Source organism: Gossypium arboreum, chromosome 10 (genome assembly GCF_025698485.1).
Source record: "Gossypium arboreum isolate Shixiya-1 chromosome 10, ASM2569848v2, whole genome shotgun sequence".
NCBI lineage: Eukaryota > Viridiplantae > Streptophyta > Magnoliopsida > Malvales > Malvaceae > Gossypium > Gossypium arboreum.
In genome coordinates, this window is record NC_069079.1 from 43,760,977 (window position 1) to 43,780,590 (window position 19,614).

The 19,614-nt window shown below is 33.7% G+C and overlaps 1 protein-coding gene across 3 annotated transcripts; it reads left to right on the plus strand.

The window, feature by feature from the left end:
* Positions 1 to 10,397: 10,397 nt before the first annotated feature.
* LOC108489357 (protein transport protein SEC23-like) lies at positions 10,398 to 17,636 on the plus strand. Of its 3 annotated transcripts, XM_053020035.1 has the most exons (12): positions 10,398 to 11,549; positions 11,635 to 11,808; positions 12,365 to 12,526; positions 13,428 to 13,570; positions 13,972 to 14,047; positions 14,153 to 14,325; positions 14,444 to 14,525; positions 14,716 to 14,793; positions 15,135 to 15,296; positions 15,394 to 15,657; positions 16,363 to 16,467; positions 16,922 to 17,636. In XM_053020035.1, the coding sequence occupies exons 1-12, from the start codon at positions 10,800 to 10,802 to the stop codon at positions 17,066 to 17,068; spliced, it is 2,316 nt and encodes a 771-aa protein (XP_052875995.1). In that variant the 5' UTR covers positions 10,398 to 10,799; the 3' UTR covers positions 17,069 to 17,636. The 3 variants fall into 3 exon arrangements, 2 of the variants coding, with proteins under 2 accessions (XP_052875995.1, XP_052875996.1); XR_008272167.1 differs by lacking the exon at positions 16,922 to 17,636 and having other exon boundaries at positions 15,447 to 15,657; XM_053020036.1 differs by lacking the exons at positions 16,363 to 16,467; positions 16,922 to 17,636 and having other exon boundaries at positions 15,365 to 15,583.
* The last annotated feature ends 1,978 nt before the right edge of the window (positions 17,637 to 19,614 follow it).

The window sequence follows — 19,614 nt, forward strand, 5'->3', positions numbered from 1 at the left end:
TAAATTATATGAGATTTTATATGTGAATGTCGAATGTGATTATGCTTGGGAACTATGTTTATGAATTCTTTTCGACCAAGTTACGACGTCCGAAAGCCCCTATGAACCTTAGGAATAGCTAGGATACATATGTCATGACATAGGATTCTGATATGTGATGTGCGAGTAAAACCATGGCATCGATATGTGACTCTGATATATGTGTGCAAGTAAAACCCTGTCTGGAACAGTGGCATCGATATGTGATTACATGTAAGTCCACGCCTGGGACGTTGGCATTGTACGATATATGTGTGATTATCTGAGTGTCCTATCCAATTCTGAATGGTTCATCGGGCATCGATAAGTTATGATCGAATGTGCAAAATGAGCTAAAATGATCAGGTATGAATTGGTTTATTACCTTCTTGAAACAAGGTAAGTAAGTCATCAATGTGAACATGTGTATCTTGTAATGAATATTTGGCCTTTGCTATATATATGTATATGATATCGTATTTTGATTCATGAGTATAAGTATATGTGTTCACACAATAATATTTAGCTTTGAAATTGAAGGATATTTTTCTTATATATATGTATGTGATTATTATCCTTTGACTTATGAATTTATGCTTATAAGAGTATATGTACTAGTTATGATAAAGATATTTTGGCTTGGAAATTGAATGATAGTTTGTTAAAATATGTATATGTTCATTCGCCATGAATAATCTACATGTGAAAGTATATATAAAATACATGAATTTGTAAGCTTAAAATTTAAAGTAACTATGATAGTATAATTTGGTTTAGTTCAAATGATTTGATTATGTCATTAAGTTGTTTATTTTCTTATGACTTACTAAGCTATGAAAGCTTACTCTGTGTGTGTTCGTGTTTACCTCTGTTTATAGATTTTGGATTCAAGTTACGAGCTCGGGAATCGTCAGAGAAGCTTATCACACTATCAACTGTCTTCGGTATTTTATAAGCTGAATTTTCGAATCTATGGCATGTATAGGCTAGATTGTTGTTTGAAATGTGGATTTTGGTTTTGTATAATTTAAGCCATGTGAAAATGGCCTAACTTCTATGCTTGAATTCAGTTTTGTTTGATTATGACTTAAGTTCATTTTGGTTATTATGCTATGTGTCTTGGATGAATGGTATTTGTGATATCTATTTTGTGCATTGAAGTTGGTTGGTGATTTTGGATGTGTGCATTTGGTCGATTCGATTATGACATATGGATAGATAAAAGTATAAGTGAATTTGGTTGTTAATTTGGTTAAGGTGTTATTCATGATTTGGTATTAAAGGATGATAGGTTATATTCAAATATAGAAAAAGTTTACTTTGATATGTTTATTACATGGTAGATAAGATTTGTGTATGGGATATATGTTTATATTTGGTTATTGATTTATTTTTGTGAAGTATAAATTGTAACATGAATTGTTTTGGAAGTTAGTATAATGTACTTGTGTACTTGGTTATTTGGTGAAAATATATGAAAGGGTTATGGTCAACTTGGTGATTTGGTACCGTATATATATATATGTATATGTATATATTTTTGCACTAGATGAAATGGTATGACATATTTATTAACTCAAAGTATATATGTATAAGGATATAAGGTGGTGTCTCGATTATGGAGTAAATGATGTTTGTGTTTGAGTTATAATATGTAATGCATTAATTAGTGAAATGTATGTCAATTATATGTGGTACATTGGAGTATGCTTATGTTATAAAATAATGATAGGTATGACTGTATGGATTTGATAATTATTTGAAAATCGATTAATATGCACAAGTAGATCTTGGTTACCGAATAGACATGAGATGAATAAGATTATGTATCTTTTTCAAATGGCACATTATTTGAACATTTTGGATAATCTATTTGAGTCGTTTAATTGGTTAAATTGATGATATATTTTGGCATATGCTAAGTGGATTATTACTTATATGTATTTATGATATGCAAATGTTGTATTTAAGTAAACAAATGCTATAATGGAATATATCATTTTATAAGATGAAATGATGTATGTTTGTTTACTAATTAGTATGTGTATAAAATTAGTAAGATAATAAGATATTTTATATTTAAATTATTTGAGTGCCACAATTGCTATAGTATACATATATGATTGGTATGTGAAATGACATATACTTGGTTACAAATTTTAACATCCGATTTTCATGATTCTTTGTTGTACTGATTAAATATAATCTTGGAAATTATATGAATTGTAGAATTGAAGCATGTTAGTTGCTTGTTAAAAAAAATTACTAAATGATTAACTTTGTAATGAAAGTCTGTTCTGAATTGTTTTATATTTGGTAATGCCTCGTAACCCCATTCCGGCGACTGATACGGATTAGGGGTGTTATAGCAAGAGAGTTCTAAGAGATTAAGGCTTGGTAGAGATTTAGTTACACGTTTTAGATATGTTAATTGGGCATTGTGGAACTTTCGGGACTTGGTTTTATTTTGGTTGTAATTAGACTTGTCGATTGGACTTTTTTAATTTTGGATGGTTTATAATATCATATATGCATGTTTGAGTTTGATTATTGAATAATTTACAGTTTATTGTTACTTGATAACACAATGATTGATAACATGGTGTGTGATGCATAATGTTTACACTAACCATTGTTTAAATGAAGCTTCCATGGAGTGGTTTACTAGCGACTAAGGTAAGCCTTGAATTAACTGGTGGGTGATATGCATGAAATTGAATGTTTAATTCTATTTAATTGAGGCCTAATTGGTGTTAATAAATTCAATTGAAGGTGTATGAGTATGTATGATATTTAATTGTAGTACAATCGGGTTTAATTGGCCATTAAAATACTCAAAATCGGGTTTAAAATCAAATTTTTCGCACAAAAAAACTGCAGTGGACTGTTGGGGGTTTGAATTTTGGTCTTTTTAAATTGGTTCTCTAGTCCGTTTAAATTACAAATTAGTCCTGTAACTTGATAAGCCTAATTATAGCCTTAAATGATAAGGAAACTTAATAAAATTTTAGGATTAGACTTGTAAATGGATAAGATTGAGGTGTTATAAGGTTGAGGTGTGTCTTGGGAGGTCGTTACCCGGAGAGTCACTTAGGTGGTTAATGTAATGCTCTAAATTTGAGTCGGTCCGTCCCTGTCGGGTTTGGGGTGTCATATATGAACTCAAGACGGATACACGGATCAACCAACCATCACACCAATATAACTGGCACTCAATGCATCATCGATATTGTTGGAAAAATCCCAATTTGAAAATAGTTTTCTTGCACAACGAAAAATTAAAATTTTAAAAACTGACCCTGTTTGTGATATTTATAGTAATAAACCTTAACCAAATTTGAATCTATGTTTTCGGCTTAGCGAACGTTCGTTTTCCCGATTTTCAATTAAATGATCTTCTCCACTATTCTCGTACCACGAACTGCTTCGAGTTTGGGCTTGAACCAATTGAATCGAAACATAGAACTAGAAAAAGATTTCTCTCCTTTTGGGGTGAAAACGAAAATGCCTTTTAACAGAAACTGGTAGAATTGTTATTCCTGAAAAATATATGTAATAGTTGAGAATAAATTCTCTCTATTTTCGATAGGATAATAACATCTCAAAATCGTGTTAATAGCTCTACCGGTGTCATCTATTTATAGGAAGAGAAGGTAGAACCCTTATTGAGTTGTAGTGGTTTATTTCAAATAGAAAAACAACATCCTGCTTAGAATAGGACTAAGGTGGACGGCACATCCTAGTATTCCTACTAGGTTTGTGGCTCTCTTCATGTCTATGAGGGGTTTTTGGGTCTCTCTAATATTGAGTCCAATTACAAGTACTTTCTAAGCCTTTTGACCTAGTACTCTGTAATGTGATCTAACCCGGTTCAATTTTTCTATTTCCTAAAATAAACTTTAATATTTATATATAAAACAATTTTCTTATCCCTATTTTATCCCTAGCAAAATTTTGACGATTTTACCTCTAGTAAAATTTTGACCATTTTATCGTTGGTAAAATTTCAAGAAAATATGTTCAATATTTCACAACTCAACATGTTAATTATGACCGAATAGTTTATTTTCATTTTTGGGCTTCAAAATAGTTCAAAAACATAAACTCATTCTGCTGATCATTTTTTAAGTAACCTATATAGTATTGCAAATGGATCATTTTCATTTTCATTTTCATTTCCATTTTTGGAAACTTAGATTCATTTCCAAATGATTCAATTTCACCATTTAGGAGAAAACCGTAATTATTCTTGAATGTTTCCTATTTCTCTTTTCCTATTCTTTCCGTTCATTTCTATTCAAATACACAATTTATTTCTAGTTTCAACGAGCTAGCGAAGGGACCGGTTGAACATATGTAGTTGAGGCTCAAATAACTTATAATTAAGTTCTAAATTTTCTCCTGTTAATTATAAACTCATTTAGTCACGAAGTCATTCCAGCATAGTATCGAGAATGAGCTCTCCCCAATGACATACCATTACGAAGGCAACTACTCAGTGTTCGTCTAATGAACTTGTCATAAATTGTTAGCTTCATAGGATATCCTTTATCTCTTTGGGATAATATCCATTCTCCCAATATGATCTTATTTTATCTCATGGTAACCATTACATCCTCTTTCATGAAAAGTCAATCACTATCAAATAGTGATCAAGTCATCCATTACAAAGACAGACGACCTGTGGCCACGTTTGCCAATGAGAGGATATCATTTACCCATGTTTTGAGCTATGAATTCCACTATTTTGAATGATGCTACATACTACAAAAGTCATACACTCAACGCACCAGCTTTCAGTTTCTTATTTATTTGAACTCACGCATACATAGTCTGCCATCCACTCAAGACGTAGGTATGTCACACTATGAATGTCACAAGTGAATAAATCCATAAACAGATTCAGGCTCTATTTTGCTTAGGTCCTGTTCGATGTACTGTCAATCCAGTCAGTCACATTTATGTCTCTATCTTCTTGGAGTCATCCACTCCGATGCTCAAGACTAGGCATCTCCCCTGTTGGACTTGATAGACGCCATATTAGTCTTTCAATTGGCTTGCTCATTTTCGATTAAACTTAAGACATATTTAGGTTCGTCTACTAATACAAGTTGTCTTTTCGTACTACGACTTGACCACGTAATACCACTTAATATTAGTTAAACATTTAGACAACCAATGAGCAACATTTGCTTCCATTTTGCTTTGCGTGTAAAAACCATGTGATGACAATTATACAAAGTATATTAATGTAATTAATGAATTTGTTTTATTAACCAATCTATTTGAAAAAAATTACAAGTTTATAAGCGAATATACTACACTCAAGGCACCAGATCCGACATATATGTCCTAAGTATAATGTGCTCCACACCTCACTGGTACAAACCGAAGTAAACCCCGTATACTAATCCTATGGCATGCCAACTATACTCGACTCTACTCGAGAAAGTTAATAGGGTAATCAATGATTCTGTTCATACATGTTCACATATCATTCATATCACTTTCAATCACATTAACATTTGCATATCAATACCTTACTTTCACATACCATTTATACATTGTATCACATTTTCACTTATTATTCATTTCATACTCATATTTTCACATCTAAACACATGCATACGATCACAAAACATTTTCATATCATTTATGTTTCTTTATCATGCTTTGCATTTCACTAATTTCCATCTCAATTGCATTTCATTAACATGCTTACTTATAAAATATAATCATTCACTCACACTATCAAATAACCTTTATTAGAGTCTTTTACTTATCATAATATTTCATTATATCTTAGCATAAATTCAATCAAACACATATTCACAACATCTCAACAATTCATTATAGCACAATTTGAATTAAATACTGAGTCATAGGTAAAATTTAAATACCTAGTCATAGGTAAAATTTATCTTTCATGAGACAAAGCAGTAAATACTATCTTATTCAAATTAGTTCTCCATCAAGCTATGAATTAAAAAGAATGTCATGAAATCACAAATTGAATTACGGTTACTCAACTGTAACGCCCCAATTTTCGGGAATTCTGTGAATGTTGGCAAAATTTCATGCTTTGATTTTGTCATTTGTGAGTGAAATTATGAAATAGGACCTATGTGAAAATGTTTGAAAATGCTATAGGCTAAATTGAAGTGGCCAAATAAATAGGAGTGCAAAATAGGAGGATTTGCATGACAAACCTCCCATTTTACATGAAGTGGCCAGCCATCATGTTGTTGTAGACAAAATGTGCACTTGATATCCATAATTTATGGTACAAATTGATACAAATTGATAATGGGTTAGGTAAATGTTCCATAATAATGGGTTAGGTAAATGTTTCATGATAATGGGTTAGGTAAATGTTCCATGATAATAGGTTAGGTAAATGTTCCATGATGGGAATTTCATGTCTTTTGTATTAAAGTATTAAATGGATGAAATATAAAATTTTATTAAAAAAAAAGGGGTGAAAAGAACAAAGTTTTGTCCATCTTTGTTCATCATAGCCTAAAGCTAGAGAAGAGAAAGTAGAGGAGAAAGCTCTTGAATGTTCGGTCACTTGGGGAAGAAAATTGAAGGTAAGTTCATGGTAGTTTGCTTCTATCTTGATGTTCATGAGTTCTTCTTGATTCTACCTTAACTCTTGAAGCATATTTTGGTTTTTAGTTGTGTTGTGAGCATTTAGTGATGAATTAAAATGAAGGAAATGGTTGTTGTTTCATGTTCTTTTGATGAAAAATGGAAGATAGGTGAAGTTGAGCCAAACAAATGAGCATGCATGAGCCTTAGATGCTAAGGGGAAAATCGGCTAACATGTTGTGCTTTAAAATGATGAAATGGAGATTATACTTAAGTAAAATCATAGATATGTGATGATTGATTGGTGATATACATGTTTAAATAACAAGCATGCAAGTTAGGTGTGAAAGAGTGATTTGGTAATAAATCTGCTTGGGACAGCAGCAGTAACGTGACTTTGGAAAATCACCATAAATTGTGGGAGATGGGTTAGAAGCTGCATAAATTATGTAATTAAAGCTTAATGAGTCTAGTTTCAAATGGAATAAATGAGAACATATTTTGAATTCTGTACAATGAGAAATTTGATTCGTAATGAAGAGTGGTCAGATTAGTCAAACAGTGAAACATGGGAAACTTTAAGAAAAATCTGGTATTGATTGGCCATACCAAAAATTCTGAAAATTTTATGGATAAAAGATATATGAGTCTATTTTCAGGGAAAATTAACGGCACTTGATTTGGAGTTTCGTAGCTCCAGTTATAAATAATTTAGTGACTGTTGCTCAGGAAGACAGCTTGCAGTGAAATTATGATTATGTGGTAAACATTGACAAAAATTTGTTAATGAGTTGCTTATTGTTTTCTTATAAGCTTACTATGATCTGTAGGTGTGGTTGGCCGAATATTGTAAGGGGTTAATACGTAGTTTGTATTTGAATAGTTAGATTAACGTGTTAGTAATCCAATTGTAGGCGGTTCGTGTGGATCTCACAAGATATCGTCGCAAACAGGTGTGTAACTAACACCCTCTTATAGACTAGATCGGCACAAGCTGAAAAGTCGAAATGCCGAAAAGCCGGTATTTTGAGATCTTGCGAGTGTGTGAATGCTCATGAGATTAATAGTTTGATGTATATGGTAAATTAAAGTGATAAGACTGCAGAGTGCGCTATTCTGTGCATTTCGATATTTTTGGGCTTAATGGGCCAAAAACGGGATAATGGGCCAACGGGCCCAAATTGGTAAGAAAACACGGTAAGTGTTTCTGATCGTATGTAAATGGCTATGTTATGTATGAAAACCTTAAGAATAGTTAAAATTACTTGAATACCCCTATGTATGCAAAATTACCATTATACCCCTAGGGTTACTTTTCACTGAAAAGCATGACGATCTGATTCTGTATGATGTATGCCATGATTATATATCTGTTGCATGGGGACTTGGGTTATACTATGGAGGAAGCGCCCGGTGGCTATGCCACAATTATTCGATCCGGTGGCTCGCCACATATATCTGCTTCGTGGCTCGCCACAATATTCAGATCTGGTGACTTCGTCACAATATCTGGCAGCCTCGCTGCGATTTCTGTGGTGTGTAACGGTTGGTTGGGTCGAGCAGTCTCCTCACATGGTGTAAGGCTAGTACGGGGGTGTTATGGATGAATCTGGGTTGGGTTTCTGCATAAATATGTAATATCTGTTCTGTTCTGTTATGGGCCTATGGGTTTCATTCTGAATTCTGTTCTGGGCTAAGGCCAACTTATTCTATTTCTGTGGTTTGAGCTGATATAGGCTATGGTTGGGTTAATTTACACACTGAGTTTTCCCAAACTCATGCCTTTTATTTTCTTCCACGCAGGTAATCCCCAACCATAGTGGGCTTGGAGCTGTGAGGGAATTCGGAGTTGCCACCCGCTCTGAAAGTTTGATTTTCTGGTGAACTGGACATCCTTTTAATTACGTTTGAGGTTTTGGGCTTTTAAATGTAATAAGGCCGCTTATTTATTTTTGATGGTTTTTATATGTTTTATTAAGATAGGTAATATTTATATTTAACTGTTGAAATTAGATAGCTTTAGGGCGCGTTTTCAAAAACAGTAATTGATTTCAAAATAACACGAAAACAAGCAAAGCTTCCGCAATGAAGATATTTTCTAAAATTAATCACTTTTCCTAAAAAAGACTTAATCAAATCGGTTTCCTAGAAATATACATGACGTTAAGGTATGGCAATGGCGGTTTGCATGTCTAGGATTGGATCCGAAGGGAGTTTGGTACTTAAGTAGTCCGATGGACTCACCTCCTCTTTTCCGGTTTCCTATCTGGTGCATAGCTTCCATTCACTTGGTTAGTTTAACAAAAGTCAGCTTTTAAAACACTGAAAAGGGAACACGGGTTTTTGACTTCAAAGTGGCACGTCGGATTCGGCTTTAACGTCTGGGCCAGGTTTGGGGTGTTACATCAACTATGAACTTCACATTTCATTTACTCCTTTACGTCTAGACTTTTGCCGTTAGCAACGTATGGTAAGTCCAATTATAAAAATGATGTTAGTTTCACTTGAAACACATCACTAATTCATGAATTACAATCTATTCAATTTAGTCCCTTTAAGCCCTAATATCTGAAATGCTCGTATCTTTTGATATTATTTATCGAATCAAAATTCGACTTTATATTCATTCATTAGGGACCTCAAGCTTCCAATCAATGACATAATTTTTCAATAACTTTTACTTTATTCAATTTGATCCCTAATACCATAAAATTGACTATAAGACTTAACTAAATTTCTAGTTTAACCCAACACTTTCCACTACATTCTAACATGGTCCTTAACATAATCTATGCATATCATCCTAATTTCATCACTACCAAGCTTCAAACTCATTAAAATTTATTAATGGCAATTTGATATATACTTATCAATTAAGAAATCTAATACATAAATTAACATATTAAGCTCTCATAATTAAAAGTCCATAAAAATTTCAAGAAAAAAAAGGTTTATTTACCTCGATGGCCAAAAGTGAAGAAATAAAACCTTAATCTCTATGTTTTTTTTTCCCCTTAAATCGGCAATGGATAGAAGATGATAATATTTACCTTCTCTCTCAAACTTATATATATACTAAGATTAATTATCAAAATTAATCTTTTAATAAATGGTTATGATCTAATGTTACTTAAGTTAGTGGAAAAGTATGGCTATGATTAACTTAAGGCATTAACCATGTTTTTGATTTTATTGCTTTAAGGTCTTTAATTGAATTGCTCTATTGCATTTTTTAAATTAAAATTTAATAGAGAGTATATTTTTATAATTTAATTTTTATATTATAATTAACGATTTTCTAAATTTAATTACTCAACAATCTAATAATATAATCCCGTACTAGATAAGTAAATCATTCTATTAATGATTTCACTAATTCGATTTATGTAATTTCGCTTCAAAATTGCATTTTTCGATATCGGCTAAAAATCAGATCGTTACATATCGCGTGTGAGTTTTTATCCAGATTATTTTAGTTATTAGTTTATTTTGTACTGGTATTAGTTAGATTCTATTTTATAGTTGCTCGAATATATTTTATAGTTGCTCTAATATATATTTTGGTATTAGTTTGATTTGATTTAATTTTGTAGTTATTTGAATATATATTTTAGTATTAATTTGATTCTATTTAATAGGTGCTTGAACATGTATTTATAATCTTACTTTGGTTGTATTATATTTGTAAACTCTAAAAAATTATTAATATAAAATAAAAAGAAAGCATGGAAGAAAGATCAAAGAAATTAATTAGATAGAATAAATAATAAAATTGGGTTAATACAGAACGATGCTTCCGAGTAGTGACATATTTCTCAAATTTTGAGGCATTTATATTTGGTTACTAAATTAATCCAAAAATAAATTGTAGCGTATCGGTAAACAATGGAAGGCGATAATATTTCGTTATTACAAATCTGAAATCTGCCCCTTTAAATGCCCACTTTTTAGTTCATTCCTATTTTCACTTTTCCTTTTCAGATACGCTTTTACTTCAATCCTTCTCTCTTCGTATCTCCTGGTGACCCCTTTCTCTTCAGTTTCTTCAGGGGGTCGACCAAAATCAGGAAAAAGAGTTTGAAAAACCCTGAAATTCTTTTTCAAGTTCAAAGTTAGTGATCGAATCTAATCCAAAAAAAAAAAAGAACAATTGTCTTCGATTTAAAAAAAAATTCAAATAAATTTCAACCATGTCGGAAATGGCGAACATGGATCCCGAAGGGATAGATGCAATACGGATGACGTGGAACGTTTGGCCACGCACTAAGGTGGAAGCCAGCAAGTGTGTCATTCCTTTGGCTGCTTCAATCGCTCCGATCCGTCCACACACGGACATTCCGATGCTGCCTTACGCGCCGCTGCGATGCAAGACATGTTCCGCCGTCCTCAACGCCTTCGCCCGCGTTGACTTCATGGCCAAGATCTGGATCTGCCCTTTTTGTTACCAGCGAAACCATTTTCCGCCTCACTATGCCATGATATCCGAAACGAACTTGCCTGGCGAACTCTATCCGCAGTATACCACCGTGCAATACGCGCTCCAATCGTTTCCCGATCCCAACAATTCCAATGCTCCTCAATTGCCACCAGTTTTTGTGTTCGTGTTGGACACTTGCATGATAGAGGAAGAGCTTGAGTTTGTTAAATCGGCGATGAAGCAGGCTATTGGGTTGTTGCCAGAACATGCGCTTGTCGGCTTTGTTTCGTTTGGAACTCAAGTCCAGGTTCATGAATTGGGGTTCTCGGATATGTCGAAGGTCTACGTTTTCAGGGGTAGCAAGGAGATTTCCAAGGAGCAAGTGTTGGAGCAGTTGGGCCTCGGTTCGGCTGGGCGGCGGCCAACAGTAGGGTATCTGAAAGTCCTGCAAAATGGTTACACAAATACTAGCGTTAACCGGTTTTTATTGCCTGCTTCCGATTGCGAATACACCCTAGACACGGTGCGTTTTGATATATTTTTCGTGGGAATTCAGTTTTTTAAATGGTTAAATTCTTTTATTTAGTGGTTGGTTTAATTTAATGTAGTTGTTGGATGAATTGCAAACGGATCAATGGCCTGTACAAGCGGGGCACAGGGCGTCGAGGTGCACTGGAGTGGCCTTAAGTGTTTCAGCAGGATTGCTTGCAGCTTGCTTGCCTGGTACTGGTGCTAGGATTATTGCTTTGGTTGGTGGTCCATGTACTGAAGGGCCAGGCACGGTAATGCCATTACTTTGTTTAGCTTCTGAATTCTTACTTACTCTAAAATTAAATGATAGGACCAAATTTTATGGGTATCACTTGTTTACTGATGAATGTTTTGGTAGTTTATGATCAATCCACTTTAATAATATGGCATGGTTGATATGGACATGGTTTGTTGTAATTGGTATAACCTTTATTTTTGCTGCAAATTGACTGAGACCTTTATTTTGTTTGATTAGTATGAATGTTGGCACATTTACTTGTGCACTTGGTTAAAAAGAGAAATTCTATCTCATAAGGTTTATTCCTGTTGATTACTTTCATTCTGTCTCCAAAGTTTTTGGCCAATTTTCATGTTACCTGTATAGTTTCATATAGCCTAGTACCTTAATATATCTTTGTGCAAGACAAGCTTCGTTCTTAGGTACCTTGTAGTTGTAGGAATACTTTGTACACAATTACGATCTAATTGAGAAAATGGAGATTAATCAAATCATCTTTATTTGAGAGTTGCTTTGTTTTTAATTTATACTAATAATCTTGTATTATATTATTCATATGATTTTTGCAGATTGTATCAAAAGACTTGTCAGAACCCGTACGTTCCCATAAGGATCTTGATAAGGTTGCTGCACCGTATTTTAAGAAAGCAGTCAAATTTTATGATAGTCTTGCGAAGCAGCTTGTCAGCCAAGGTCATGTACTTGATCTTTTTGCATCTGCACTTGATCAGGTGTGTCTTGCCCACATTTTAGTTCCTCATTGTTATATTTAACTTGTGTTTTTTAAATAAATCAGTCTCTATACTAGATCTAGTTGATTTGCTTCAATATACCTAAGTCATATTATCATATCAGTAATATGTTAGGTTCATATTTCTTTTCTGCCTCCTAATTGGTCTATGGATCAAATTAACACATCAAAGAACCTGCTGCAGCTAATAGGACATAAATACCCTAGATTTATTTGTAAACTTGAACTACCCAAATGTAACCCCCTCTCTCTTGTCTGTGCGACCATGCTTAATTTTCAGTGCATCAGAGGTAAGATGCAATGAAAATATGAGGTCATTAAGGTTTGTTTTTTATGCCATGCTTCTTTTTATTGGTAGCTTGTAATTAGACCTGTCAATTGGGTGGATCAAGTTGGTTTGAGGTTGGGTCAAATTTGGGTTTAAAATTTTTGGGTTACTTCGGCTTGGGTAATTTCAGGTTTATATCATTATGGGTTGGGTTGTTTCTGATTCAGGTTTGAGGCTCATATTTTTTGGGTTGAGTCAGTACGGGTTTTGGATTATTTCTGGTTCTTGTTAGTTTAAGGTATTGGTCATTTTGGGTTTGGGTAATTTTCAGTTCAAATCAATTTTGGTTCAGGTTGGACTGAGTTCGGCTTAGTTTCAGGTTCAAGCTGTTGACTTTTTATGGTTAAATCGGGTTTGGGTTTATCAGTCAGGTTTTTGGTTCAGGTCAGAATTGACAGCTCTGCTTGTAATGTGAATGTTTTATGTTGTAAAAAAAAAATTGTACATGTTGATATTTATTCTGTTTAGGGTGCAAATCATTTATTTTAGGTAAACGCTACTAACTCCAGGCGAATTTATTGTCATAATGTAATGGGTTTTCTTGTATTCTCAGGTTGGGGTTGCTGAAATGAAAGTTGCAGTTGAAAGAACAGGAGGCCTTGTTGTTCTAGCTGAAAGTTTTGGTCATTCTGTATTCAAAGACTCTTTCAAGCGTGTATTTGAGGATGGAGAACATTCTCTTGGCCTTTGCTTTAAGTTAGTTCTATTACCTGACCAAACTTCTCATTGTTGATATACTTTGTCTTCTTCTCTTCTCTATGGCGTTGATAAATAAATATGCACTAGCATTCTTTATTGGTCAATTTACATTTATACACCAGTTGTTACTGTCTATGTTTGTTTGAGTTTATATGCCAACCTCCAAATTCTTGATTTCAGATTTAATTTTTATTACCAGAAATGAAATCTCTCCTTCAAAGTTTAACGAAGTTAATTTATCTGGTCTAGCTTTAGCTTCTCTCTCTTTTGATACACATGCATTGTCTGTGCATATGATTGGCTATGGCACGGTTTTGAGCCCTCAGAAATATCCACTATCAGTATCAGTTACAGTATTAATCTTACTCATTATAAGCTTCCTTTTTTCCCCTTTTTAGTGGCATGCTTGAGATTAACTGTTCAAAGGACATCAAAATTCAAGGGGTAATTGGGCCTTGCACATCTTTGGAGAAGGTTGGACCATTTAACAATTTAGCAACATTTCTTATTTACTCCAAACAGTAGAGTAAATTTTGTTGTATTTTGGGGATTTGAGATGATTACTTTTGAGTGTTTCAGAAAGGACCTAATGTTGCTGACACAGTCATTGGGGAGGGGAACACTACAGCATGGAAAATGTGTGGCCTCAACAAGAGTACTTCCTTGACGGTATTATTTGATCTGTCATCAACTGAGCGATCAAATGTTCCAGGAGCTGCAAATTCACAGTTCTATTTGCAGTTTCTTACAAGGTTTGGTGCATGAATTACTCACTAGGGTCCTCTTTATTTCCCTTAGTTAAGTGCGTTTGATTTGGTTTTCACTTTGTATGTTAGTTAAGTTATTGTGATGTTGTTTATCTAACTGCAGCTATCAAGACCCCGAAGGTAAAACAATGCTTCGAGTTACGACTGTGACAAGACAATGGGTAGACAGCACTGTTAGTTCAGAGGTTTGTTTGGATTCTTTCGTTTTTGTTCTTTTGTTTTTTAAATTGCCTACGTAATGGATTAGGTTATTGTTTTCAATTCTTCCATTTCATCCCATTTTGTATCATTGTTATTGTATTGTGATTTGGATACCATCAATCGTATATGATTGATTATTGTTGGAAATAATTTATGGTAATATGTCCTTTCTAGGAATTGCTACGAGGTTTCGATCAAGAGACAGCAGCTGTTGTAATGGCAAGAATAACTTCCCTGAAAATGGAGACTGAGGTAAATTAAAGTCTTCTTTTCAGTTATCTCCCATTTGTATTTCTGTTTGAATGTATCCGCCATCTGATTTGGATGATTCCTTTACTAGTTCATTATGCTATCGTTTATGGAATAATTCCTTCATAGAATATGGATCAGAGCTCTTTCTTAGTGCTTTGCCCTAGTTTTTAGCGCTTCTCTCTGCTTGCTTTCCTCTTAGCCTTGACATTTTGTTCCTTCTCTCTTTTATCTCTTATCTGTGAGGGTAGTTGCTACTACAACAAACATCTATTTGCTGCTTCTAATCACGTGTTTATTATTTGTTTAACCATTTGCATAATAATGCCTTATGTTTCTTTTAGGAGGGGTTTGATGCTACACGGTGGTTAGATCGGAACCTCATTAGACTTTGTTCCAAATTTGGCGACTATCGGAAGGATGATCCATCATCCTTCACTTTAAATCCTTGTTTTTCTTTGTTTCCTCAGTTTATGTTTAATCTGCGGAGGTCTCAATTTGTACAGGTAATTTTTTTTTATTTCAAATTTTATGTCTTTTCTCAAATATCTTATTGACTTGTGCTCTTATACAGGTTTTCTTTCTTTCCTTTTCTGATGCCAGGTTTTTAACAACAGTCCAGATGAAACTGCCTATTTTCGCATGTTGTTGAACAGGGAAAATATTACAAATGCAGCTGTTATGATTCAACCATCATTAATATCATATTCATTCAACTCGCTGCCCCAACCAGCATTATTGGATGTGGCTTCCATTTCAGCTGATCGCATTCTCTTGCTCGATTCATATTTCAGTATTGTTGTTTTCCATGGTATGACAATAGCGCAGTGGCGCAACATGGGTTACCAGAATCAGCCTGAACATCAGGTAAGCTGATTTTGTTCATACTATCTGAATCTAGAGCTTATTATAATGATTTATTTAGAAGCATTATATTGTAATGTGCGAAATTACTCCCAGTAAACATGGTTTCTTTTTACATTTACGTAATAATTTTGATTGATCACTTTGGGGAACAACCGAAGTGGTGTTAGTACTAAATTTATGGTCTCCTGAAGCTAGAAATAATGCTTTGTTATTTTTACTTTGGTTTATATGATATAATGTGAGAATTCTATCCGAAACTACTGACAGAAGCAAAACTTTGGTACCACCAAAATGGAACTATGATCTGCTACCTCCCTGATTATGTAATGTAGAGGATATTGATTTTCGCTCTTTCCCTCTGAATAGATAATTGCTTTCTAGGGGAAGCTAAATGTATATTTCCTAATATTTTAAAGCTAAATAATATAAAGTATCCAGTAACTGATAATGAGGCATTATAAAGTATGCATAAAACACTTCATCAATCAAATAAATTGATCCAATACATGTCTCATACTTTATATGGCAATGGCGTGTTTCTTTTTGCAATGTCCTTCATATGTTAAGCTCCAAATCGCATTATTGCATGAGAATGTTGGAATTCGCCCAATTCTTCAATGGAGTTTATAATGCTGCTTAAGTTCCGGTGTTTGGTATCCTATTTCTATGTTCACATTGTTACGTAAAGCTTATTTCTTTTAACAGGCATTTGCAGAGCTTTTGCAAGCACCCCAGGCTGATGCCCAAATGATAATTCAGGAACGATTCCCTGTCCCTAGATTGGTTGTATGTGATCAGCATGGATCCCAGGTCAGTTTATTTCATTAGGACTGATTTTCATTTTTAATTCATCAGGATCATATCTCCATAATTATGTCTGGATATGTGGTGGGCATGGATACTTAAAGAAAAATAAAGGGCCGGAGGCCCTCATTCATAATGTAAAGGTTGCAGTCAGCCATAAGTTTGGTCTGAATTGGACCATGCTGAATCCCTTGAATTGAATCCACTGAAAGAGAGGTGTCGTGATTATGGTTTGCCACTTAGGGCTCATAAATGTTCTTTCTGCACTCAGTCTGCTAAGCCGAAGTTTCAAATATTTTCTGTCGAATAACTTACCCTCTCTTTTCCTTCCCCTTTTCTGATACTTCTGATAGTCAATGCAGTATTTTACATTAAGAGGCTTACTGTTATTCAGTTCTCTTAAACCAGTTTTTTTTTTTCACTGAGTTATATATTTGTTAATTTTGATTTCCTTGTGCAGGCAAGATTTTTATTGGCAAAGTTGAACCCATCAGCAACATACAATAATTCCTCGGATATAGCTGCTGGATCGGATATAATCTTTACTGATGATGTAAGCTTACAAGTCTTCTTCGAGCATCTTCAGAGGTTGGCTGTGCAATCTTGATTGTAGAAAATAGTTGCAGGACTTGGGTTTCTCCGATTTCTTGGTAATGTGAAATTCCCTCAGTCAATGTGAGTTCTGTATCCTGTCTTTGACATTCCCTATTCACTTCGTTCTTTACCTATTATTTCCATCAATTTTACGATGGTGAGGTTGTTTGCCCCCGCAATATTGGAAAAAAATATGAGAAGCACATTTCTTTGTTCGAAGGGTTAACGCCTTGCTTCTTTGAAGGAATAAGGGATGCAACAAACAGGTTTTACATTTGTAGGGGGGAAATAAGGTTAGAATGAGAGTGTAAGTTTGAGAATAGATGCGGGTTTCGAACTCGATAGTGAATTAGGAAATAGATTTTGACAGAAATTCTTTTGGTTTTGAAACAGTGGATGTGTTTGTTTGTGTACTGAATTTTTGAGGTCATATATTTACTGATTTGGAGTTGAAAGACTCCTTAGGTTGAAATGGGGCGTCATTTTGTTTTGGTTTGTCAGCCTACTTGTTCTAATTTATTTGACCTACTTTTTCATTCTTTTTAAGATACATGTAATAAATTCATCGTGTTTTTTTTTTATTTTTTTTATTTTTTTATTTTTATAGTGTTTGTGTTTTGAAGGTATTCGCCCCCGCCCCTTTAACCGGAGAAGCACAGTAAACAAGTTATATTATACATAATTGCAATAATGAATAAAATTAAAAGAAACTTGTTATAAGTTAATTAACATCAGTGGTTAAGTATTTCTGTTTTCAGTAAGTGTCTAAACTCCCTTGAACTGAAGATATGCCAAGTAATTTCTTTGAAAATGATATTCTGAGGGTGGTGGATTTTGAAGTGTAATGAGAAATCCGACGATCATGTGGATACCATTGTCTATGGAAAGCCAGACGAATGACTGTTCATGGTTTGGTTTGGTATGAGAAGGCAATTAGCTTTTCGGGAATATTTATTCTTGGTATGGTTCAATAAAGATCTGGCTTTGAAGACCCAGGGAACAAGCATGGTTACACACCTATTGCTGCTCATACACACTTCTTCAGTCTCAAGCACTTCGGAGGCAATGCTTCTGCGCTTTTAGAGCCAAACCGGAAAGTTAGAGACAGCAATGTCAAATCATAATTTTTTTACAGTATTTTTTCACCATACTTATTGAAAGTAATTTTTTCAAATCACCCTTTAAAGTGAGGCAATCATTGGCGATCCTTGTAGGAAATGGTGGATGCTATTACCTAATGCCTTTGTACCTCATTGGAAACTGAAACCTGAAGTACCAAATATCCGGAGATTACGCTAGTTAATACATTCGGGGATCACCATTCATCTTAGTTTTTATATTACAGCACACGATGCTCCATTGTCTTCTTTTTTTCTTAAATTATAATTGGAATTAACATTTTAAATGCTTTTGATTTGGTAAAAAAAAAGAAAGCATTGCTAAAGCTTGATTTAGAAAAAAATATTTGAATAGGAATTGTTGATGTTGGGATTAGATAATGACAGTGTAGTTAGATAGTTCACCTCGTTTGAGAAAGGCGAAAAGTCACTGTTGAAACCATTTTTTATTTTGAAAAAATAAGGATCGACTTTAAAACGAAGTATGGAGTTGCTATCAATTCTTTTTGTTTAGGTGTGATCGGATCACCTAATAAAATATTTTATTTTATTTAAAAAAAATCAATTTTGGCCTACAAATTCAAGAAAACGGGTTCGGGAGTCGGTTACGTACGAGGAAGGATTAGCACCTCGTTACGCCCAGAAATTGGTACCTAATTGATTAAATAATGTCCTTGTGTCTAAAATTTAAAAAGATTTTGAAATACGGTTTTTTTTAAAACATTTGAATGATTCGAATTGGATGTTAAGGATTCTCTTGCTACGAAGGAAGAAAATATCATATCCAGTACTTTAGGACATGACCTTTTAAACCCTCGAAGCCCAAAATCAACTCTTGATCTTCAAAACATTCATACATTTGAAAATTACAAAAGGATATTCAATTATTTGGTCCAACGAAAAATCGAAACCCAACACGTTAGGACACGACTCATCAGATTTCCAAACAAGGAACATTGCCTTATTTTGAAAGCTTTTACTTAACGATTATAGAATTGACTCAAAATATGTTTATTTGATTTGTTTAAAGAAGAAACGAATCTACTAATGTTGGCCAAATACATTAGAGTTTAAATCACGATGTGACAGCAGGAAAAAAAAACATAATCGTGAGCATAGCACAATAATACATGGCAAGAGTACTATACAAATAAATCATAATCATATGTAAATAAAGTACATTCAATGGCAACACATCATACATTATACAAATACTAATATTAATACACAAAAGCCAATGAATTTACAAGGCAATTTTAAGAGAAGTACCATGCAAATCAACGCAAATGAAATGTAGAAAATTTTAAAATAATAAGAATGAATAAATCGAGAAATGAAAAATGTGAAATCATCAATATGCAAACAACAAATTTCATGTAAGAATTTTAAAAGCATGTAATATATGTGTAAATTTAAAGTTGACATAAGTAAGGAATAGAAA

Excerpts from the sequence above, each read along its gene's own strand:
- LOC108489357 (XM_053020035.1), top strand. The coding sequence starts at position 10,800 with ATGTCGGAAATGGCGAACATGGATCCCGAAGGGATAGATGCAATACGG. Across the intron at positions 11,809-12,364 it reads GTACTGAAGGGCCAGGCACG|ATTGTATCAAAAGACTTGTC; the intron begins GTAATGCCATTA and ends TGATTTTTGCAG. Across the intron at positions 15,658-16,362 it reads AGAATCAGCCTGAACATCAG|GCATTTGCAGAGCTTTTGCA; the intron begins GTAAGCTGATTT and ends TTCTTTTAACAG.